This window comes from Phyllobates terribilis, unplaced genomic scaffold (genome assembly GCF_046119375.1).
Source record: "Phyllobates terribilis strain yellow unplaced genomic scaffold, ASM4611937v1 Scaffold_119__1_contigs__length_5224398, whole genome shotgun sequence".
NCBI classification, from domain to species: domain Eukaryota; kingdom Metazoa; phylum Chordata; class Amphibia; order Anura; family Dendrobatidae; genus Phyllobates; species Phyllobates terribilis.
The window spans coordinates 1,898,899-1,919,687 of NW_027362879.1; the positions used below are offsets into that span (position 1 = coordinate 1,898,899).

General features: G+C 44.1%; 1 protein-coding gene across 1 annotated transcript; it reads left to right on the top strand.

Moving 5' to 3' along the window:
* Nucleotides 1-12,446: 12,446 nt before the first annotated feature.
* LOC141201597 (uncharacterized) lies at nt 12,447-20,569 on the top strand. Its single transcript, XM_073663600.1, has 6 exons — nt 12,447-12,611; nt 12,741-12,920; nt 12,998-13,121; nt 13,214-13,311; nt 13,510-13,600; nt 15,887-20,569. Exons 1-6 carry the CDS (start codon nt 12,534-12,536, stop codon nt 18,058-18,060), a joined length of 2,745 nt encoding a protein of 914 aa, XP_073519701.1. The 5' UTR covers nt 12,447-12,533; the 3' UTR covers nt 18,061-20,569.
* Nucleotides 20,570-20,789: the final 220 nt, after the last annotated feature.

A 20,789-nucleotide genomic window follows, 5' to 3' on the forward strand; every position in this document is an offset into this window, starting at 1 on the left:
ATGCCCCTTATACAGTGTGTATGATGCCCCCACACAGTGTAATGTCCCCATTATGCCCCTTATGCAGGATGTATGATGCCCCCCACACAGTGTAATGCCCACATCATGCCCCTTATGTAGGATGTATGATGCCCCCACAGTGTAATGCCCCCATTATGCCCCTTATGTAGGATGTATGATGCCCCCACACAGTGTAATGCTCCCATCATGCCCCTTATGTAGGATGTATGATGCCCCCACACAGTGTAATGCCCCCATTATGCCCCTTATGCAGGATGTATGATGTCCTCACACAGTGTTATGCCCCTTATGCAGGATGTATGATGCCCCCACACCGTGTAATGCCCCCATTATGCCCCTTATGCAGGATGTATGATGCCCCCATTATGCCCCTTATGCAGTATGTATGATGTCCCCACACAGTGTAATGCCCCCATTATGCCCCTTATGTAGGATGTATGATGCCCCCACAGTGTAATGCCCCCATTATGCCCCTTATGCAGGATGTATGATGCCCCCACAGTGTAATGCCCCCATTATGCCCCTTATGCAGGATGTATGATGCCCCCACACTGTGTAATGCCCCCATTATGTCCCTTATGCAGGATGTATGATGCCCCCCACACAGTGTAATGCCCACATCATGCCCCTTATTGTAGGATGTGTGATGCCCCCACAGTGTAATGCCCCCATTATGCCCCTTATGCAGGATGTATGATGCCCACACCATGTAATGCCCCCATTATCCCCTTATACAGGATGTATGATGCACCCACACAGTGTAATGCCCCCATTATGCCCCTTATGTAGGATGTATGATGCCCCCACAGTGTAATGCTCCCATTATGCCCCTTATGCAGGATGTATGATGCCCCCACACAGTGTAATGCCCCCATTATGCCCCTTATGCAGGATGTATGATGCCCCCACACAGTGTAATGCCCCCATTATGCCCCTTATGCAGGATGTATGATGCCCCCACACAGTGTAATGCCCCCATTATGCCCCTTATGCAGGATGTATGATGCCCCCATTATGCCCCTTATGTAGGATGTATGATGCCCCCACAGTGTAATGCCCCCATTATGCCCCTTATTCAGGATGTATGATGCCCCCACACAGTGTAATGCCCCCATTATGCCCCTTATACAGTGTGTATGATGCCCCCACACAGTGTAATGTCCCCATTATGCCCCTTATGCAGGATGTATGATGCCCCCCACACAGTGTAATGCCCACATCATGCCCCTTATGTAGGATGTATGATGCCCCCACAGTGTAATGCCCCCATTATGCCCCTTATGTAGGATGTATGATGCCCCCACACAGTGTAATGCTCCCATCATGCCCCTTATGTAGGATGTATGATGCCCCCACACAGTGTAATGCCCCCATTATGCCCCTTATGCAGGATGTATGATGTCCTCACACAGTGTAATGCCCCTTATGCAGGATGTATGATGCCCCCACACCGTGTAATGCCCCCATTATGCCCCTTATGCAGGATGTATGATGCCCCCATTATGCCCCTTATGCAGTATGTATGATGTCCCCACACAGTGTAATGCCCCCATTATGCCCCTTATGTAGGATGTATGATGCCCCCACAGTGTAATGCCCCCATTATGCCCCTTATGCAGGATGTATGATGCCCCCACAGTGTAATGCCCCCATTATGCCCCTTATGCAGGATGTATGATGCCCCCACACTGTGTAATGCCCCCATTATGCCCCTTATGCAGGATGTATGATGCCCCCACACAGTGTAATGCCCCCTATGCAGGATGTATGATGCCCCCACACAGTGTAATGCTCCCATCATGCCCCTTATGTAGGATGTATGATGCCCCCACACAGTGTAATGCCCCCATTATGCCCCTTATGCAGGATGTATGATGTCCTCACACAGTGTTATGCCCCTTATGCAGGATGTATGATGCCCCCACACCGTGTAATGCCCCTTATGCAGGATGTATGATGCCCCCATTATGCCCCTTATGCAGGATGTATGATGCCCCCACACCGTGTAATGCCCCCATTATGCCCCTTATGCAGTATGTATGATGCCCCCACACAGTGTAATGCCCCCATTATGCCCCTTATGCAGGATGTATGATGCCCCCACACCGTGTAATGCCCCCATTATGCCCCTTATGCAGGATGTATGATGCCCCCATTATGCCCCTGATGCAGGATGTATGATGTCCTCACACAGTGTAATGCTCTCATTATGCCCCTTATGCAGTATGTATGATGCTCCCACACAGTGTAATGCCCTCATTATGCCCCTTATGCAGTATGTATGATGTCCTCACACAGTATAATGCCCCCATTATGCCCCTTATGCAGGATGTATGATGTCCTCACACAGTATAATGCCCCCATTATGCCCCTTATGCAGGATGTATGATGTCCTCACACAGTATAATGCCCCCATTATGCCCCTTATGCAGGATGTATGATGCCCCCACACAGTGTAATGCCCCCATTATGCCCCTTATGCAGGATGTATGATGCCCCCACAGTGTAATGCCCCCATTATGCCCCTTATGCAGGATGTATGATGTCCTCACACAGTGTAATGCCCCCATTATGCCCCTTATGCAGGATGTATGATGTCCTCACACAGTGTAATGCCTCCATTATGCCCCTTATGCAGTATGTATGATGCTCCCACACAATGTAATGCCCTCATTATGCCCCTTATGCAGGATGTATGATGCCCCCACAGTGTAATGCCCTCATTATGCCCCTTATGCAGGATGTATGATGCCCCCACAGTGTAATGCCCCCATTATCCCCTTATGCAGAATGTATGATGCCCCCACACAGTGTAATGCCCCCATCATGCCCCTTATGTAGGATGTATGATGCCCCCACACAATGTAATGCCCCCATTATGCCCCTTATGCAGGATGTATGATGTCCTCACACAGTGTAATGCTCTCATTATGCCCCTTATGCAGGATGTATGATGCCCCCACAGTGTAATGCCCCCATTATGCCCCTTATGTAGGATGTATGATGCCCCCACAGTGTAATGCCCCCATTATGCCCCTTATTCAGGATGTATGATGCCCCCACAGTGTAATGCCCCCATTATGCCCCTTATACAGTGTGTATGATGCCCCCACAGTGTAATGCCCCCATTATGCCCCTTATACAGTGTGTATGATGCCCCCACACAGTGTAATGTCCCCATTATGCCCCTTATGCAGGATGTATGATGCCCCCCACACAGTGTAATGCCCACATCATGCCCCTTATGTAGGATGTATGATGCCCCCACAGTGTAATGTCCCCATTATGCCCCTTATGTATGATGTATGATGCCCCCACACAGTGTAATGCTCCCATCATGCCCCTTATGCAGGATGTATGATGCCCCCACGCAGTGTAATGCTCCCATCATGCCCCTTATGTAGGATGTATGATGCCCCCACACAGTGTAATGCCCTTATGCAGGATGTATGATGTCCTCACACAGTGTTATGCCCCTTATGCAGGATGTATGATGCCCCCACACCGTGTAATGCCCCCATTATGCCCCTTATGCAGGATGTATGATGCCCCCATTATGCCCCTTATGCAGTATGTATGATGTCCTCACACAGTGTAATGCTCTCATTATGCCCCTTATGCAGTATGTATGATGCTCCCACACAGTGTAATGCCCTCATTATGCCCCTTATGCTGGATGTATGTTGCCCCCACACAGTGTAATGCCCCCATTATGCCCCTTATGCAGGATGTATGATGTCCTCACACAGTATAATGCCCCCATAATGCCCCTTATGCAGGATGTATGATGCCCCCACACAGTGTAATGCCCCCATTATGCCCCTTATGCAGGATGTATGATGCCCCCACAGTGTAATGCCCCCATTATGCCCCTTATGCAGGATGTATGATGTCCTCACACAGTGTAATGCCCCCATTATGCCCCTTATGCAGGATGTATGATGTCCTCACACAGTGTAATGCCTCCATTATGCCCCTTATGCAGTATGTATGATGCTCCCACACAGTGTAATGCACTCATTATGCCCCTTATGCAGGATGTATGATGCCCCCCACACAGTGTAATGCCCCCATTATCCCCTTATGCAGTATGTATGATGCCCCCACACAGTGTTATGCCCCCATCATGCCCCTTATGTAGGATGTATGATGCCCCCACACAGTGTAATGCCCCCATTATGCCCCTTATGCAGGATGTATGATGTCCTCACACAGTGTAATGCTCTCATTATGCCCCTTATGCAGGATGTATGATGCCCCCACAGTGTAATGCCCCCATTATGCCCCTTATGCAGGATGTATGATGCCCCCACAGTGTAATGCCCCCATTATGCCCCTTATGTAGGATGTATGATGCCCCCACAGTGTAATGCCCCCATTATGCCCCTTATTCAGGATGTATGATGCCCCCACACAGTGTAATGCCCCCATTATGCCCCTTATACAGTGTGTATTATGTCCCTTATGCAGGATGTATGATGCCCCCCACACAGTGTAATGCCCCTTATGCAGTATGTATGATGCCCCCACACAGTGTAATGCCCCCATTATGCCCCTTATGCAGGATGTATGATGCCCCCACACAGTGTAATGCCCCCATTATGCCCCTTATGCAGGATGTATGATGCCCCCACACAGTGTAATGCCCCCATTATGCCCCTTATGCAGGATGTATGATGCCCCCACACAGTGTAATGCCCCCATTATGCCCCTTATGCAGGATGTATGATGCCCCCACACAGTGTAATGCTCCCATCATGCCCCTTATGTAGGATGTATGATGCCCCCACACAGTGTAATGCCCCCATTATGCCCCTTATGCAGGATGTATGATGTCCTCACACAGTGTTATGCCCCTTATGCAGGATGTATGATGCCCCCACACAGTGTAATGCTCCCATCATGCCCCTTATGTAGGATGTATGATGCCCCCATTATGCCCCTTATGCAGTATGTATGATGTCCCCACACAGTGTAATGCCCCCATTATGCCCCTTATGTAGGATGTATGATGCCCCCACAGTGTAATGCCCCCATTATGCCCCTTATGCAGGATGTATGATGCCCCCACAGTGTAATGCCCCCATTATGCCCCTTATGCAGGATGTATGATGCCCCCACACTGTGTAATGCCCCCATTATGCCCCTTATGCAGTATGTATGATGCCCCCACACAGTGTAATGCCCCCATTATGCCCCCTATGCAGGATGTATGATGCCCCCACACAGTGTAATGCCCCCATTATGCCCCTTATGCAGGATGTATGATGCCCCCACACAGTGTAATGCCCCCATTATGCCCCTTATGCAGGATGTATGATGCCCCCACGCAGTGTAATGCTCCCATCATGCCCCTTATGTAGGATGTATGATGCCCCCACACAGTGTAATGCCCCCATTATGCCCTTATGCAGGATGTATGATGTCCTCACACAGTGTTATGCCCCTTATGCAGGATGTATGATGCCCCCACACCGTGTAATGCCCCCATTATGCCCCTTATGCAGGATGTATGATGCCCCCATTATGCCCCTTATGCAGGATGTATGATGTCCTCACACAGTGTAATGCTCTCATTATGCCCCTTATGCAGTGTGTATGATGCTCCCACACAGTGTAATGCCCTCATTATGCCCCTTATGCTGGATGTATGATGCCCCCACAGTGTAATGCCCCCATTATGCCCCTTATGCAGGATGTATGATGCCCCCACAGTGTAATGCCCCCATTATGCCCCTTATGCAGGATGTATGATGCCCCCCACACAGTGTAATGCCCCCATTATGCCCCTTATGCAGGATGTATGATGCCCCCACACAGTGTAATGCCCCCATTATGCCCCTTATGCAGGATGTATGATGTCCTCACACAGTGTAATGCCCCCATTATGCCCCTTATGCAGGATGTATGATGTCCTCACACAGTGTAATGCCCCCATTATGCCCCTTATGTAGGATGTATGATGCCCCCACAGTGTAATGCCCCCATTATGCCCCTTAAGCAGGATGTATGATGCCCCCACACAGTGTAATGCCCCCATTATGCCCCTTATGCAGGATGTATGATGCCCCCACACAGTGTAATGCCCCCATTATGCCCCTTATGCAGGATGTATGATGCCCCCACACAGTGTAATGTCTCCATTATGCCCCTTATGCAGGATGTATGATGCCCCACACACAGTGTAATGCCCCCATTATGCCCCTTATGCAGTATGTATGATGCCCCCACACAGTGTAATGTCTCCATTATGCCCCTTATGCAGGATGCATGATGCCCCCACACAGTGTAATGCCCCCATTATGCCCCTTATGCAGGATGTATGATGCCCCCACACAGTGTAATGCCCCCATCATGCCCCTTATGAAGGATGTATGATGCCCCCACACAGTGTAATGCCCCCATTATGCCCCTTATGCAGGATGTATGATGTCCTCACACAGTGTAATGCCCCCATTATGCCCCTTATGCAGGATGTATGATGCCCCCACACAGTGTAATGCCCCCATTATGCCCCTTATGCAGGATGTATGATGTCCTCACACAGTGTAATGCCCCCATTATGCCCCTTATGCAGTATGTATTATGCTCCCACACAGTGTAATGCCCTCATTATGCCCCTCATGCAGGATGTATGATGCCCCCACACAGTGTAATGCCCCCATTATGCCCCTTATGCAGTGTGTATGATGCTCCCACACAGTGTAATGCCCCCATTATACCCCTTATGCAGGATGTATGATGCCTCCACAAAGTGTAATGCCCCCTTTATGCCCCTTATGCAGTATGCATGTCCATCCCTATGCTATACAGGCGATCAGAGTAAAAAAAGTGAAAGTCCCATAGTGGGAAATAGTATAAAAGTAAAAAAAAAGTGTTTAAAAAAAGAAAAAAAAGAAAAATTTTGTAAAATATTTTAAAAAATCAAAAAAGAATCCACCAAAAATAAAAATATAATGTACCCATCAATAAATATTATTATGAAAAAAAACAAACATAAAAGTTCACATATTTGGTATCGCCGCGTCCGGAACGACCTGACCTATAAAACTGTCCCACTAGTTAACCCCTTTAGTGAACACGGTAGAAAAAATAAATAAAAAACTAAGCAAAAAACAATGCTTTATCATCATGCTGCAAAAACAAAAATTGGAATAACAGACGATCGAAAAGACGAATATAAATAATAATGGTACCGCTGAAAAGGTCATCTTGTCCCACAAAAAATAAGCCACCATACAGCTCCATCAGCTGAAAAATAAAAAAGTTATAGCTCTCAGAATAAAGTGATGCAAAAAAATGTTATTTCTATAAAATAGTTTTTATTGTGTAAAAGCGCCAAAACATAGAAAAACGATATAAATGTGGTACCGCTGTAAACGTACTGACCCGAAGAATAAAGCTGCCTTATCAATTTTACCACATGCGAAACGGCATAATTTTTTTTTTTAAAAAAAAACAATTCCTTGCGCTCAAGACTAATGACAACTTATTCAATATGATGACCTAATGTTATCAAATTCTGTCGTACCTCTGGGTTCAAAATGTTCACTATACCCCTTGAGGGGTGTAGTTGCCAAAATGGGGTCACTTGTGGGGGGTTTCCACTATTTAGGCACCCTACTATTTAGACATCCGCTCTCAATTCCAGCCAATTTTGCGTTCAAAAGGACACGCACTGCTCCTTCCCTTCTGAACTCTGTCGTGCGCCCAAACACTGTATTTTCCCCACATATGGGGTATTGGTGTACTCAGGAGAAATTGCAGAAAAGTTTTTGGGGTCCATTTTCTCCTCTTAACCTTGTGAAAATAAAAAAATGGGGTTAAAACATAATTTTTGTGGAAAAAGTTTGATTTTTTTATTTTCACGGCTCCATGTTATAAACTTCTGTAAAGCACTTTGGGGTTCAGGGTGCTCACCACACATCTAGATAAGTTCCATGAGGGGTCTAGTTTCCAAAATGGTGTCACTTGTGGGGGGTTTCCACTGTTTAGGCACATCAGGGGCTCTCCAAATGCAACATGGCGTCCGCTAATTATTCAAGCAAATTTTACATTCAAAAAGTCAAATGGCACTCATTCCCTTCCTGCCATGAGCCAAAACAGTGTTTTTTCCCCACATATGGGGGAAATTGCACAACAAATTTTGGGGTCTATTTTTTCCTATTACCCTTGCGAAAATAAAAAAAATTGGGTCTAAAGTAACATTTTTGTGAAAGAAGTTAAATGTTAATTTTTTTCTTCCACATTCCAAAAATTCATGTGAAGCACATGAAGGGTTAATAAAGTTCTTGAATGTGGTTTTGAGCACCTTGAGGGGTGCAGTTTTTAGAATGGTGTCACTTTTGGGTATTTTCTGGCATAAAGACCACTCAAATTTACTTCAAATGTGATGTGGTCCCTAAAAAAATGGTTTTGTAAATTTTGTTGGAAAAATGAGAAATCGCTGGTCAACTTTTAACCCTTATAGCTCCATAATAAAAATAAATACATTTTGGTTTCAAAATTGTGCAGATGTAAAGTAGACATGTGGGAAATGTTATTTATTAACTATTTTGTGTGACATATCTCTCTGATTTAAGGGCATAAAAATTCAAATTTTGAAAATTGAAAAATTTTCAAAATTTTCACCAAATTTCCATTTTTTTCACAAATAAACGCAAGTGATATCGAAGAAATTTTACCACAATCATGAAGTACGTCACGAAAAAACAATCTCAGAATCAGGGGGATCCGTTGAAGCGTTCCAGAGTAATTGCCTCATAAAGTGACAGTGGTCAGAATTGTAAAAATTGGCCTGGTCATTAACGTGCAAACCACCTTGGGTTGTAAAGGGGTTAATGAGAAAAAAATGAACTTTTTAGAATTTACCAAATGGCTGCAATGAAACAGAGTGAACACTTTAAAGGGGTCTGAATACTTTCCGTACCCACTGTATATGTATGTCCCTTATCCTAGGCCCCATCCTGATATATGTCCTCCGTTCTGCCTCTGTTCTTTAGTGTATAGAAAAAAAATAAACTATTACACTCACCAGGGGCAAACATAGAAGTAATGGGGCCCCATAACAGAAGTATAATGCACTCCCCATAATCCTCCATACAGTATAATGCACAGCCTATAGTCATCCATGTAGTATAATGCACAGCCCATAGTCATCCATACAGTATAATGCACAGCCCATAGTCCGTACATGTAGCGTAATGCACAGCCCATAGTCTGTACATGTAGCGTAATGCACAGCCCATAGTCCGTACACGTAGTATAATGCGCAGCCCATAGTCCATACATGTAGTATAATGCACAGCCCATAGTCCGTACATGTAGCGTAATGCACAGCCCATAGTCCATACATGTAGTATAATGCACAGCCCATAGTCCGTACATGTAGTGTAATGCACAGCCCATAGTCCGTACATGTAGGATAATGCACTGCCCATAGTCCGTACATGTAGCGTAATGCACAGCCCATAGTCCGTACATGTAGCGTAATGCACAGCCCATAGTCCGTACATGTAGCGTAATGCACAGCCCATAGTCCGTACATGTAGCGTAATGCACAGCCCATAGTCCGTACTTGTAGCGTAATGCACAGCCCATAGTCCGTACATGTAGCGTAATGCACAGCCCATAGTCCGTACATGTAGTGTAATGCACATCCTATAGTCCGTACATGTAGCGTAATGCACAGCCCATAGTCCGTACATGTAGCGTAATGCACAGCCCATAGTCCGTACATGTAGCGTAATGCACAGCCCATAGTCCGTACATGTAGTGTAATGCACAGCCCATAGTCCGTACATGTAGCGTAATGCACAGCCCATAGTCCGTACATGTAGCGTAATGCACAGCCCATAGTCCGTACATGTAGTATAATGCACAGCCTATAGTCCGTACATGTAGTGTAATGCACTGCCTATAGTCCGTACATGTAGTGTAATGCACTGCCCATAGTCCGTACATGTAGTGTAATGCACTGCCCATAGTCCGTACATGTAGTGTAATGCACAGCCCATAGTCCGTACATGTAGCGTAATGCACAGCCCATAGTCCGTACATGTAGCGTAATGCACAGCCCATAGTCCGTACATGTAGTATAATGCACAGCCTATAGTCCGTACATGTAGTGTAATGCACTGCCCATAGTCCGTACATGTAGTGTAATGCACAGCCCATAGTCCGTACATGTAGCGTAATGCACAGCCCATAGTCCGTACATGTAGTGTAATGCACAGCCCATAGTCCGTACATGTAGCGTAATGCACAGCCCATAGTCCGTACATGTAGTGTAATGCACAGCCCATAGTCCGTACATGTAGCGTAATGCACAGCCCATAGTCCGTACATGTAGCGTAATGCACAGCCCATAGTCCGTACATGTAGCGTAATGCACAGCCCATAGTCCGTACATGTAGCGTAATGCACAGCCCATAGTCCGCACATGTAGCGTAATGCACAGCCCATAGTCCGTACATGTAGCGTAATGCACAGCCCATAGTCCGTACATGTAGCGTAATGCACAGCCCATAGTCCGTACATGTAGCGTAATGCACAGCCCATAGTCCGTACATGTAGCGTAATGCACAGCCCATAGTCCGTACATGTAGCGTAATGCACAGCCCATAGTCCGTACATGTAGCGTAATGCACAGCCCATAGTCCGTACATGTAGCGTAATGCACAGCCCATAGTCCGCACATGTAGCGTAATGCACAGCCCATAGTCCGTACATGTAGCGTAATGCACAGCCCATAGTCCGTACATGTAGCGTAATGCACAGCCCATAGTCCGTACATGTAGCGTAATGCACAGCCCATAGTCCGTACATGTAGCGTAATGCACAGCCCATAGTCCGTACATGTAGCGTAATGCACAGCCCATAGTCCGTACATGTAGCGTAATGCACAGCCCATAGTCCGTACATGTAGCGTAATGCACAGCCCATAGTCATCCATATAGTATAATACACAGCCCATAGTCCATACATGTAGTATAATGCACAGCCCATAGTCCATACATGTAGTGTAATGCACAGCCCATAGTCCGTACATGTAGCGTAATGCACAGCCCATAGTCCGTACATGTAGCGTAATGCACAGCCCATAGTCCGTACATGTAGCGTAATGCACAGCCCATAGTCCATACATGTAGTATAATGCACAGCCCATAGTCCGTACATGTAGCGTAATGCACAGCCCATAGTCCGTACATGTAGCGTAATGCACAGCCCATCCTCTTACATGTAGTAGTATGGCCAAGGGCTCCATGTACTCGCTGATTTAAAAAAAAAAGATTATACTCCCCTTCACTCCGCTCCCTCGCCGCGTGGTGTCTTTTTTTCTGGAAGCGACAGGAGAGCATGATGTTACTTCCATGCGCCCTAATGACGTACATGCTGATGTCAGCTGCTGGCCTCTGATTGGTCGGCAGCGTGTATTGTGGCACTAAGCTGAATGTCAGTCCGAGAGCACACATCCAGCTGCAGCAGGGGTTGGTGTTGGCTGGCCCCGGTCACAGGAGCGACTGCGGTCATTAAGCCTCTCAATATAATGCTCTCATAGTACCTCTATTTCCTCACACTGTATAATGTTCCCACAGTACCGCCATCTTCCCACATACAGTATAATGTTCCCACAATACCCCCCCCCCCCCCACATACAGTATAATGTTGTCACAGTCCCGCCAACCCCAATTTTATTTTGTGTTTTAACACTTGGTTTTCTTTTTTTGGTGTTTTTCATGTAATATATGGAGCCTACAGGAAAATGCTAAAAGAAACATAATATCCAGGAAAAAAAACACTGTACATGGAGACATTAGCATCAAATAACTCCTGTCTTGGTGTTCTTACAAACAAGCTCTTATAAATGAGATCTAACGTGATAAACGATTATAACCTGGGAAAGACGGGAAACATTCATGTAGACAGTCGGTGATGATGTAGTTAGTGACGGACTCTGTCCAAATTTGTTTCTAGAGCCGTATTAGAAGATTAAGATGTCGTCGTCATTATGAAGTTGTTTTTTCTCATGCCACGTGTAATGTATATGACGAGAATTAGCGTTATGGAAGATGAGTCTATAAGACACGTATTTAGCTGCAGACTCCGAGGAAGAAACTGCTTGTTGTCTGTGGCCTAAAATATATAGGTTTTATTAGTACGTCAGGGACAAAAGCAGAATGTTGTAAAATAATAAAAATACCATTGCTGCGTGGGTTTCTGGGTGATTCTTACTGAAGCAGTGGCCAACTTAGCGATTGGAAGTATGGAGGAGATGTCTAAGTCATCAATTCAACTTGTGTTCCAGTCCATAAAAGACTAGAGAATACAACATCTACACATTCTATCTCCTGATATATTTCCCTTATTGTCTCCAGTAATTGTATTAATACACAGAATTCTTTATGATGTTATATCGGCTCATCTTCTTCTCATTCAGGTCTCTACAATATCGGATCCTCTCAGTGAAGATCTTCTATATTAAGAGAATTTTTCTGAATCACCTATTAAGGATGGATATGGACAGAGACAAGATGGCGGAGAGGATATTACACCTCACCCTAGAGATCCTCTTCCGGCTTACTGGAGAGGTGAGAGATTCTGATGACGTCACATTACATCATTCTTATCTATGGAAATAACAGATGGACAGAACTGGAGAGGTGAGGACTCTGGAAATGTCTGGAGTGAGATTTATTAATGTGTTTCTCCATTATCAGGATTACACAGTAGTGAAGAAGACCTCTAGTGAGCGCTGTCAGGACCCTGTGTCTGAGGGATGGGGAAGACCCCTGAGCCCAATCACAGGACCTCCATCTCACCCCCTGATACATGAGGACATCAATGACCAGAAGATCCTAGAACTCGCCTACAAGATGATTGAGCTGCTGACTGGAGAGGTGACACTGCTGGGAATGCTGGGACATTATACTGCTATGAAGGGATCGGGGGATGACTGTATCATTGTATGTGTCAGGTTCCTATAAGGTGTCAGGATGTCGCTGTCTATTTCTCCATGGAGGAGTGGGAGTATTTAGAAGGATACAAAGATCTGTACAAAGACGTCATGATGGAGGTTCCCCAGTCCCTCACATCACCAGGTAATAGACAGGACTGAATACACACAGCCTATAATTATCTTATCTAATTATGTGTAAAAAATGAATTCAGTCCCTGTATGTGTTTCCTCCAGATCTATCCAGTAAGAGGACAACACCAGAGAGATGTCCCCGTCCTCTTCTTCCACAGGACTGTAAACAAGAAGATCCCAATGTTCCTCAGGATCATCAGGTAGATGGAGAGAAGGTGTCATGAGATCTCCCCTATGATGTGTAGACGGCTGTGAAGGTCTTGTGCTCAGTCTTGTTTTATCCACCAGTATTATATGTTTTATATTTGTGTAATGAGAACGGTGGAGATGGCAGGATTAGAGCTGATCATAGATGTGACTTCTCCATCTGTCTGTGACTTTTACAATATTTGTTTCAGGGTGAAGATCAGACCCATATTAATACTACAGAGACATATGTGAGGGGTGATGAGTGGTGTAAAGAGGAGATTCTTACATATGACTACCCAGGTGAGTAGTGACCACTAAATGCAGAGAAGTCACAGATTCTTCTCTGTCACCGGCTGTGGCTGCTTTATCGGTTGTGTAGTCCGGCCATATCACAATCGTGTGATCACCATTTTGCTTCCAGATCACAACATTCTCATCCACCCAAAACTGTTCAAATGACTTTGGGTAATGAAAGCCCTTTTCTACAGAACTTACAACCTGGAGGATCCACCTACCCCCTGGAATTAGGAGACGCTGACCCTTACCTGTCTATATCTATAAAATACAAAGCCAAATGACAGCTTATGCAGAATGTGCTAACAAGTGAGAAAATCACTTGCAGAAAAATATTCTGATGGGCCTCTAATAGAAAGCGGAGAGTAATGATACTGTTGGCTTCCTAGATCCCTGATATCTCTCCTTTCTGTGCCGCTGAATGTCCTCATATGGTCCCTACAAGACCAGGTCCAGTCTTTCTGGCCAAACTTCACTTTTATGATCGAAAATATTAAATGTGCAGTGAGGCCAAGTGTGAATTTCTGTACAATAACAGCAGAGTTTCCCTTTATCCTGACTTTTCAATTTCTTTTTAAACCAACTAACTTCAAACAGGATTGTGATAAACTATACAGAAAACATTACACCTGTGCCATGATATATCTCTAAGCTGTGCGTGGCTGATGGCTGTAATATACAATTATTCACGCCTGCAGGAGATGTGTTGGCTCCAGCCCTGGTTTCATGGATTCACTCAACGTCATAAATTCCATTATGTTTTCAATCCTAAGGAATTCAGATTACTGCTCAATCTCTCCTGAAATGGGGGCGCTAATACTTTCTTTACTCTTTTGGTCAGGACTCATAGTAGCTCCAATGGTTTATCATAAATGAGTGCAACTCCGGTTTAGTGTTGGCGTTCTCCCCCCAAACATACGTTCTTGTTGAGGATGTATCATATTTTTTTATGTCTTTTTTTTAACAGGTTCATTCTGTATGATAGCTTGATTGTGATGGGATCGGCCGGCCTCACTTATGTGAGTCTGTAACTCCCTGGTAGTCTTTAAAAAAGGTCTCCATTTCCTCTTCCAAATGCCCAAGATTTAAATTTAAGACACCTCAGCTCTGCAGTATTATAAAAAGTTCTCTTTAAATGTCTAATATTTCTTCTTAAAACTCATCTGATAGAAAATATTGGCCCTTACAATGGTTTACATTGCTAAGAGCCACCGAGCCCCATACTCTTAATTACCCCAAAAAGGTTTCACCACTAGTTACTCTTTTTTTTTCTGAAGAATACAGTTGAGCTTCATCATTTCAGTAGTTATGTTATTGGGTTTGGTCACAGTTTTGCCCATCATCCTTTAACTTTTTTAACCCCTCCATATGGATCTGGACTTACTCAGAGACCCCTACACTTGGGCCATGGTGCTACCTGATGTTCTGTGGAGTGAGATGGGAAGAAGAATAATCAAGTAGACAGGTCGTTACCAGGAGGGCAGAGAAAATACAAACTCAGAAGACACAAGAGTAGTCAGTAAACGGCCCGGGGTCACAACAGGGAACAAATACACAAGCCGGGAGCTGAGCACAGAGGACTGAACCAGAGGAGAACAAGGCTGCATCTGGTAGCTTCTAGCAATATGCTTTGAGATTTAGTAGGGTGCGGTGCTTTCCCATTGGCTGAAGTAGGGAGCAGATTACTTCAGCGGACAGCACATACTGCCAGACTGGATGGTACTACTGGTCCCAGCAACCCTAATCTTAGGGGATGAAGGGAGCCCGTCTTGCCCAGAGCTTTTGATTCTGTCTTCTCCTCTATCACCAATGCCGTCTGCTGAGAGAAGCAGACGTCGCAGGAGCTGATCCCAGAGAAAATGGGACACACCAATTGCTGAAGTTCTAATACAACAAAATGGCAGAAAACCAGAGCAGTAGAAATCCCCATAGAGTAGTGACGAATTTGACTTCACAGCCACTTTCCGGAAATTAGCACGCCATGGATGTTGGAGAGTGAAAATAGCAAATCTGCCATTTTATTACCCAACACATAGTGCCCAGATTGTGCTCCAGGGGGGACACACCGTAAATTAAGTGGGTTCTTCTCACTACATCAATGCCAAATACATGGTTGCTAAATGTGGTTTGGACACAGTCTATTAGACTGTGAACTGTCATTGTCTTGGTGAATAATACAATATTTTTACATAACTTGCCATTTCTACGGACAATTTAAGTAGAAATGTTCAAAAATATAAAATTCAAGGATATTTTATTAAAAAAAATAACAATTGGTTTTATTCTTAGCAGATGTCTGTGCCAGGAGACCAGAGGGACAGCTGACATCTTCATCATCATCATGTTGGGATGAGCTTGATATCACACAGGATACAACTGAAGTGAATGCCATTACTCCAGATATACCATCGTCCCTTCACAGCAAAGATCTGTCTTCTGATTCATTAGCGACTACTAAGGAAATTCAAAGTCACAAAATAAGCATTAAAAAACAAACTACTCCTAAAGCAAAGAAGCCATTTTTATGTTCAGAATATGGAAATAGTTTTCCCATCGAAAAGTGTTTATTTAAACATCAAAAAATTCACACAGCGGACAATAGATTTTCTTGTTCCAGGTGTGGGAGATGTTTTAACCAGAAATCAGATCTTGTTAAGCACCAGAGAATTCACTCAGGGGAGAAGCCATTTTCATGTTCAGAATGTGGGAAATATTTTACCCAGAAATGGAATCTTGTCATACACCAGAGAACTCACACAGGGGAGAAGCCTTTTTCATGTTCAGAATGTGGGAAATGTTTTAACCATAAATCAGTTTTGGTTAATCACCAGAGAACTCACACAGGGGAGAAGCCTTTTTACTGTTCAGAATGTGGGAAATGTTTTAACCAAAAATCCGCTTTGGTTAAGCACCAGAGAACCCACACGGGGGAGAAGCCTTTTTCCTGTTCAGAATGTGGGAAATGTTTTAACCAGAAATCAGATTTGGTTAGTCACCAGAGAACCCACACAGGGGAGAAGCCTTTTTCATGTTCAGAATGTGGGAAATGTTTTGTATGCAAATTACACCTCGTTAGTCACCAGAGAACTCACACAGGAGAGAAGCCTTTTTCATGTTTGGAATGTGGGAAATGTTTTGGATGCAAATCCCACCTTGCTAGTCACCATAGAACTCACACAGGGGAGAAGCCATTTTCATGTTCAGAGTGTGGGAAAAGTTTTAATCAGAAGTCAGATTACATTAAGCACCAGAGAACCCACACAGGGGAGAAGCCTTTTTCATGTTCAGAATGTGGGAAATGTTTTGTATGCAAATCACACCTTGTTAGTCACCAGAGGACTCACACAGGAGAGAAGCCTTTTTCATGTTCAGAATGTGGGAAATGTTTTAACCATAAATCAGTTTTGGTTAATCACCAGAGAACTCACACAGGGGAGAAGCCTTTTTACTGTTCAGAATGTGGGAAATGTTTTAACCAAAAATCCGCTTTGGTTAAGCACCAGAGAACCCACACGGGGGAGAAGCCTTTTTCCTGTTCAGAATGTGGGAAATGTTTTAACCAGAAATCAGATTTGGTTAGTCACCAGAGAACCCACACAGGGGAGAAGCCTTTTTCATGTTCAGAATGTGGGAAATGTTTTGTATGCAAATTACACCTCGTTAGTCACCAGAGAACTCACACAGGAGAGAAGCCTTTTTCATGTTTGGAATGTGGGAAATGTTTTGGATGCAAATCCCACCTTGCTAGTCACCATAGAACTCACACAGGGGAGAAGCCATTTTCATGTTCAGAGTGTGGGAAAAGTTTTAATCAGAAGTCAGATTACATTAAGCACCAGAGAACCCACACAGGGGAGAAGCCTTTTTCATGTTCAGAATGTGGGAAATGTTTTGTATGCAAATCACACCTTGTTAGTCACCAGAGGACTCACACAGGAGAGAAGCCTTTTTCATGTTCAGAATGTGGGAAATGTTTTGTATGCAAATCACACCTTGTTAGTCACCAGAGAACTCACACAGGGGAGAAGCCATTTTTATGTTCAGAGTGTGGGAAAAGTTTTAACCAGAAGTCAGATTTCATTAAGCACCAGAGAACCCACACAGGGGAAAAGCCTTTTTCTTGTTCAGAATGTGGAAAATGTTTTAACCAGAAAGCGCATCTTGATAGCCACCAGAGAACCCACACAGGGAAGAAGTCTTTTCCATGTTCAGAATGTGGGACATGTTTTAACGACAAATCAGATTTTGTTAAGCACCAGAGAACCCACACAGGGAAGAAGCTTTTTTCATGTTCAGAATGTGGGAAATGTTTTATCCAGAAATGGAATCTTGTTATACACCAGAGAACCCACACAGGAGAGAAGCCTTTTTCATGTTTAGAATGTGGGAAATGTTTTAACCAGAAATCGCATTTTGTTAGACACCAGAGGACCCACACAGGAAAAAAGCCGTTTTCCTGTTCATAAAATCATAGAATGTTAGAGTTGGAAGGGACCTCCAGGGTCATCGTGTCCAGCCTCCTGCTCATTGCAGGATTTACTAAACCAGCTCAGACAGATGTCTGTCCAGACTCTGTTTTGAAGACTTCCATTGAAGGAGAGCTCACCATCTCTTGTGGCAGCCTGTTCCACTCATTGAACACCCTCACTGTCAAAATGTTTTTTCTAATATCTAGTCAGTATCCTCTCCCTTTCAGTTTCATTCCATTGCTTCTCGTGTTTCCATGTGCAAATGAGTGTAAGGATGTTCCTGCTACATTCTGACATCCCTTCACATATTTGTAGACCGCTATTAAGACTCGTCTTAGCCTTTTTTGCTAGCTAAACATTCCTAAATCCTTTAACCTTTCCTCATAGGACATAGTTTGTAGTCCTCTCGCCATTTTGGTCGCTCTTCTTTGAACTTGCTCCAGTTTTTCAATGTCTTTTTTAAAATGTGGTTCCCAGAACTAGACACTATTCCAGATGAGGCCTGACCAAGGAGGAGTACAGAGTGATAACTACTTCACGTGATCTAGACTATGCTTCTCTTAATACATCCCAGAACTGTATTTGCCTTTTTTTGCTGCTGCAGCAAAATGTTGACTCAAGTGTTAAAAAAGGGCTGTTGCTTAGTTCTATTTCTCCAGATCTGTAACTGTAATTTTCCTTTTTCTTGCCCAGATGTTGGATCTTGCATTTCTCCCTGTTAATTACCATTTTATTAGTCGCTGTCCATTGTTCAAACTTATCTAGATCCTTCAGAATCCTTTCTCTGTCTTCTGTAGTGTTAGCTATCCCTCCTAGCTTTGCATCATCTGCAAATTTGATTAGTTTACCTTCAGTTCCCTTATCTAGATCATTTATAAAAATGTTGAACAACATTGGGGCCAGGACAGAGCCTTGTGGTACCCAACTTGAAACACTCTTCCAATTGGATGACCAACCATTTATTACCACTCTTTGCGTAAAATCACTGAGCCAATTATGAATCCACCTAACTGTAGCCTTGTCAATCTCATAATTGGTCATTTTTCAATAAGGATAGTATGAGATACTTTATCAAATGGTTTGCTGCAGTCGAGATTTACTATATCTACCGCATTTCCCTGATCCAGCTTCTCAGTGATTTCATCATAGTAGGAAATTAGATTAATCTGGCATGACTTGGTTGCTACAAAGCCATGCTGGCTCTGGTTAATTACTGTATTCTTATCCAAGTACTTGCATACATGCTGTTTAATTATTTGTTCAAAGATCTTTGCTGGTATAGAAGTAAGGCTCACTGGCCTGTGATTTCCAGGCTCCATCTTCTTTTCTTTTTTGAAGATAGGAACAACATTTGCCCTTCTCCAATCTTCTGGGATGTCTCCTCCAGGATTTTTCAAAGATTCTGGCTAGTGGTTCTGCAATTTCCTCTGCTAATTCTTTAATACCCTAGGATGTAATTTATCTGGACAACTAGATTTATATTCGTATAACTTAGCTAAGTGTTCCCTCACTGTGATGACACAGCTTCTAATCTTAATTAGCCAGACGTTAAGATTTGTTAAGCCAGGAGAAATACAATATTATCTTTGACTTTTGAATGTGTGTGTTTGTTTGGTTAATAATAACAATAATTTTTATTTATATAGCGCCAACATATTTCACAGCGCTTTACAATTAAGTAGGGACATGTACAGACAATAAAACAATACAATGTATCATAATTCAACAGTACAGGAGAAGTGAGGGCCTTGCTCGCAAGCTTGCAATCTATATGGAAATAGGGGGACACAATAGATAGAACATTGTCTTCCTTCAGCCAGTATCAGTATCTAAGTGCAGTTACTGTGTGCTATTGGGTGCATGAAGGATGTGGAGACAGAGGAATAGGCAGAAGCAGATTAAGACTAACATTTAGGAGGGAACAGGGGAGAGTTATGTTAGTGAGCTGAGGTCATAGGCTTGTCTAAACAGATGTGTTTTTAAAGCACGTTTAAAACATGGGGGCTAGATATTAGTCAAATTGTTTGAGGTAGTGCATTCCAGAAAACTGGCGCAGCATGAGAGAAGTCTTGGAGACGGAGTAAGCGAGGTTCGGATTAAGGAGGATGTTAGTCTTAGATCAGTTGCAGAACGAAGGGCACGGGAAGGGTGATAGACAGAAATGAGGGAAGAGATAAAGGGCGGTGCAGAATTGTGGAGAGCTTTGTGGGTGAGAGAGATGAGTTTGTATTGTATTCTGTAGTAAATGGGTAACCAGTGCAATGACTGGCACAGGGTAGAGGCATCGGTGAAGCGGCCTGATAGAAATACGACCCTGGCTGCTGCATTCAGAATGGACTGGAGAAGAGCAAGTTTGTTTAGAGGGAGGGTTGGTCAAGAAGGACAGTGACTCAGTGTTTGGGACACTGATGTTTGTTACTATGCTAATTGAATATTGTACTAACCCAGCTAGTTTATTTACAAGAGCAGAGGGATTAGCTCAAACAGTGAGACCTGAGTGAGCCCTGCACCTCCCCCCCCCCCCAACTTGTGACTAATAACCTTAGACACATATATAAAAAGGGTTTTCTATGCTGCTGCAAAGAGAATCAAGGAGAATCAGAGAGACCTTCCTCGGGACAGAAGATGGATAGCATCCTCAGATTTGGATTCTACACAATAGGGACACAATAGGTTTCCAGCCTAAAAGTATATAGTTCTGACTGGAAGGATACAGATCGGCTTCA

Coding starts and splice junctions, on each gene's coding strand:
- LOC141201597 (XM_073663600.1), top strand. CDS start 12,534: ATGGATATGGACAGAGACAAGATGGCGGAGAGGATATTACACCTCACC. Junction 13,312..13,509: donor ATGTTCCTCAGGATCATCAG/GTAGATGGAGAG, acceptor TATTTGTTTCAG/GGTGAAGATCAGACCCATAT. Junction 13,601..15,886: donor TCTTACATATGACTACCCAG/GTGAGTAGTGAC, acceptor TATTCTTAGCAG/ATGTCTGTGCCAGGAGACCA.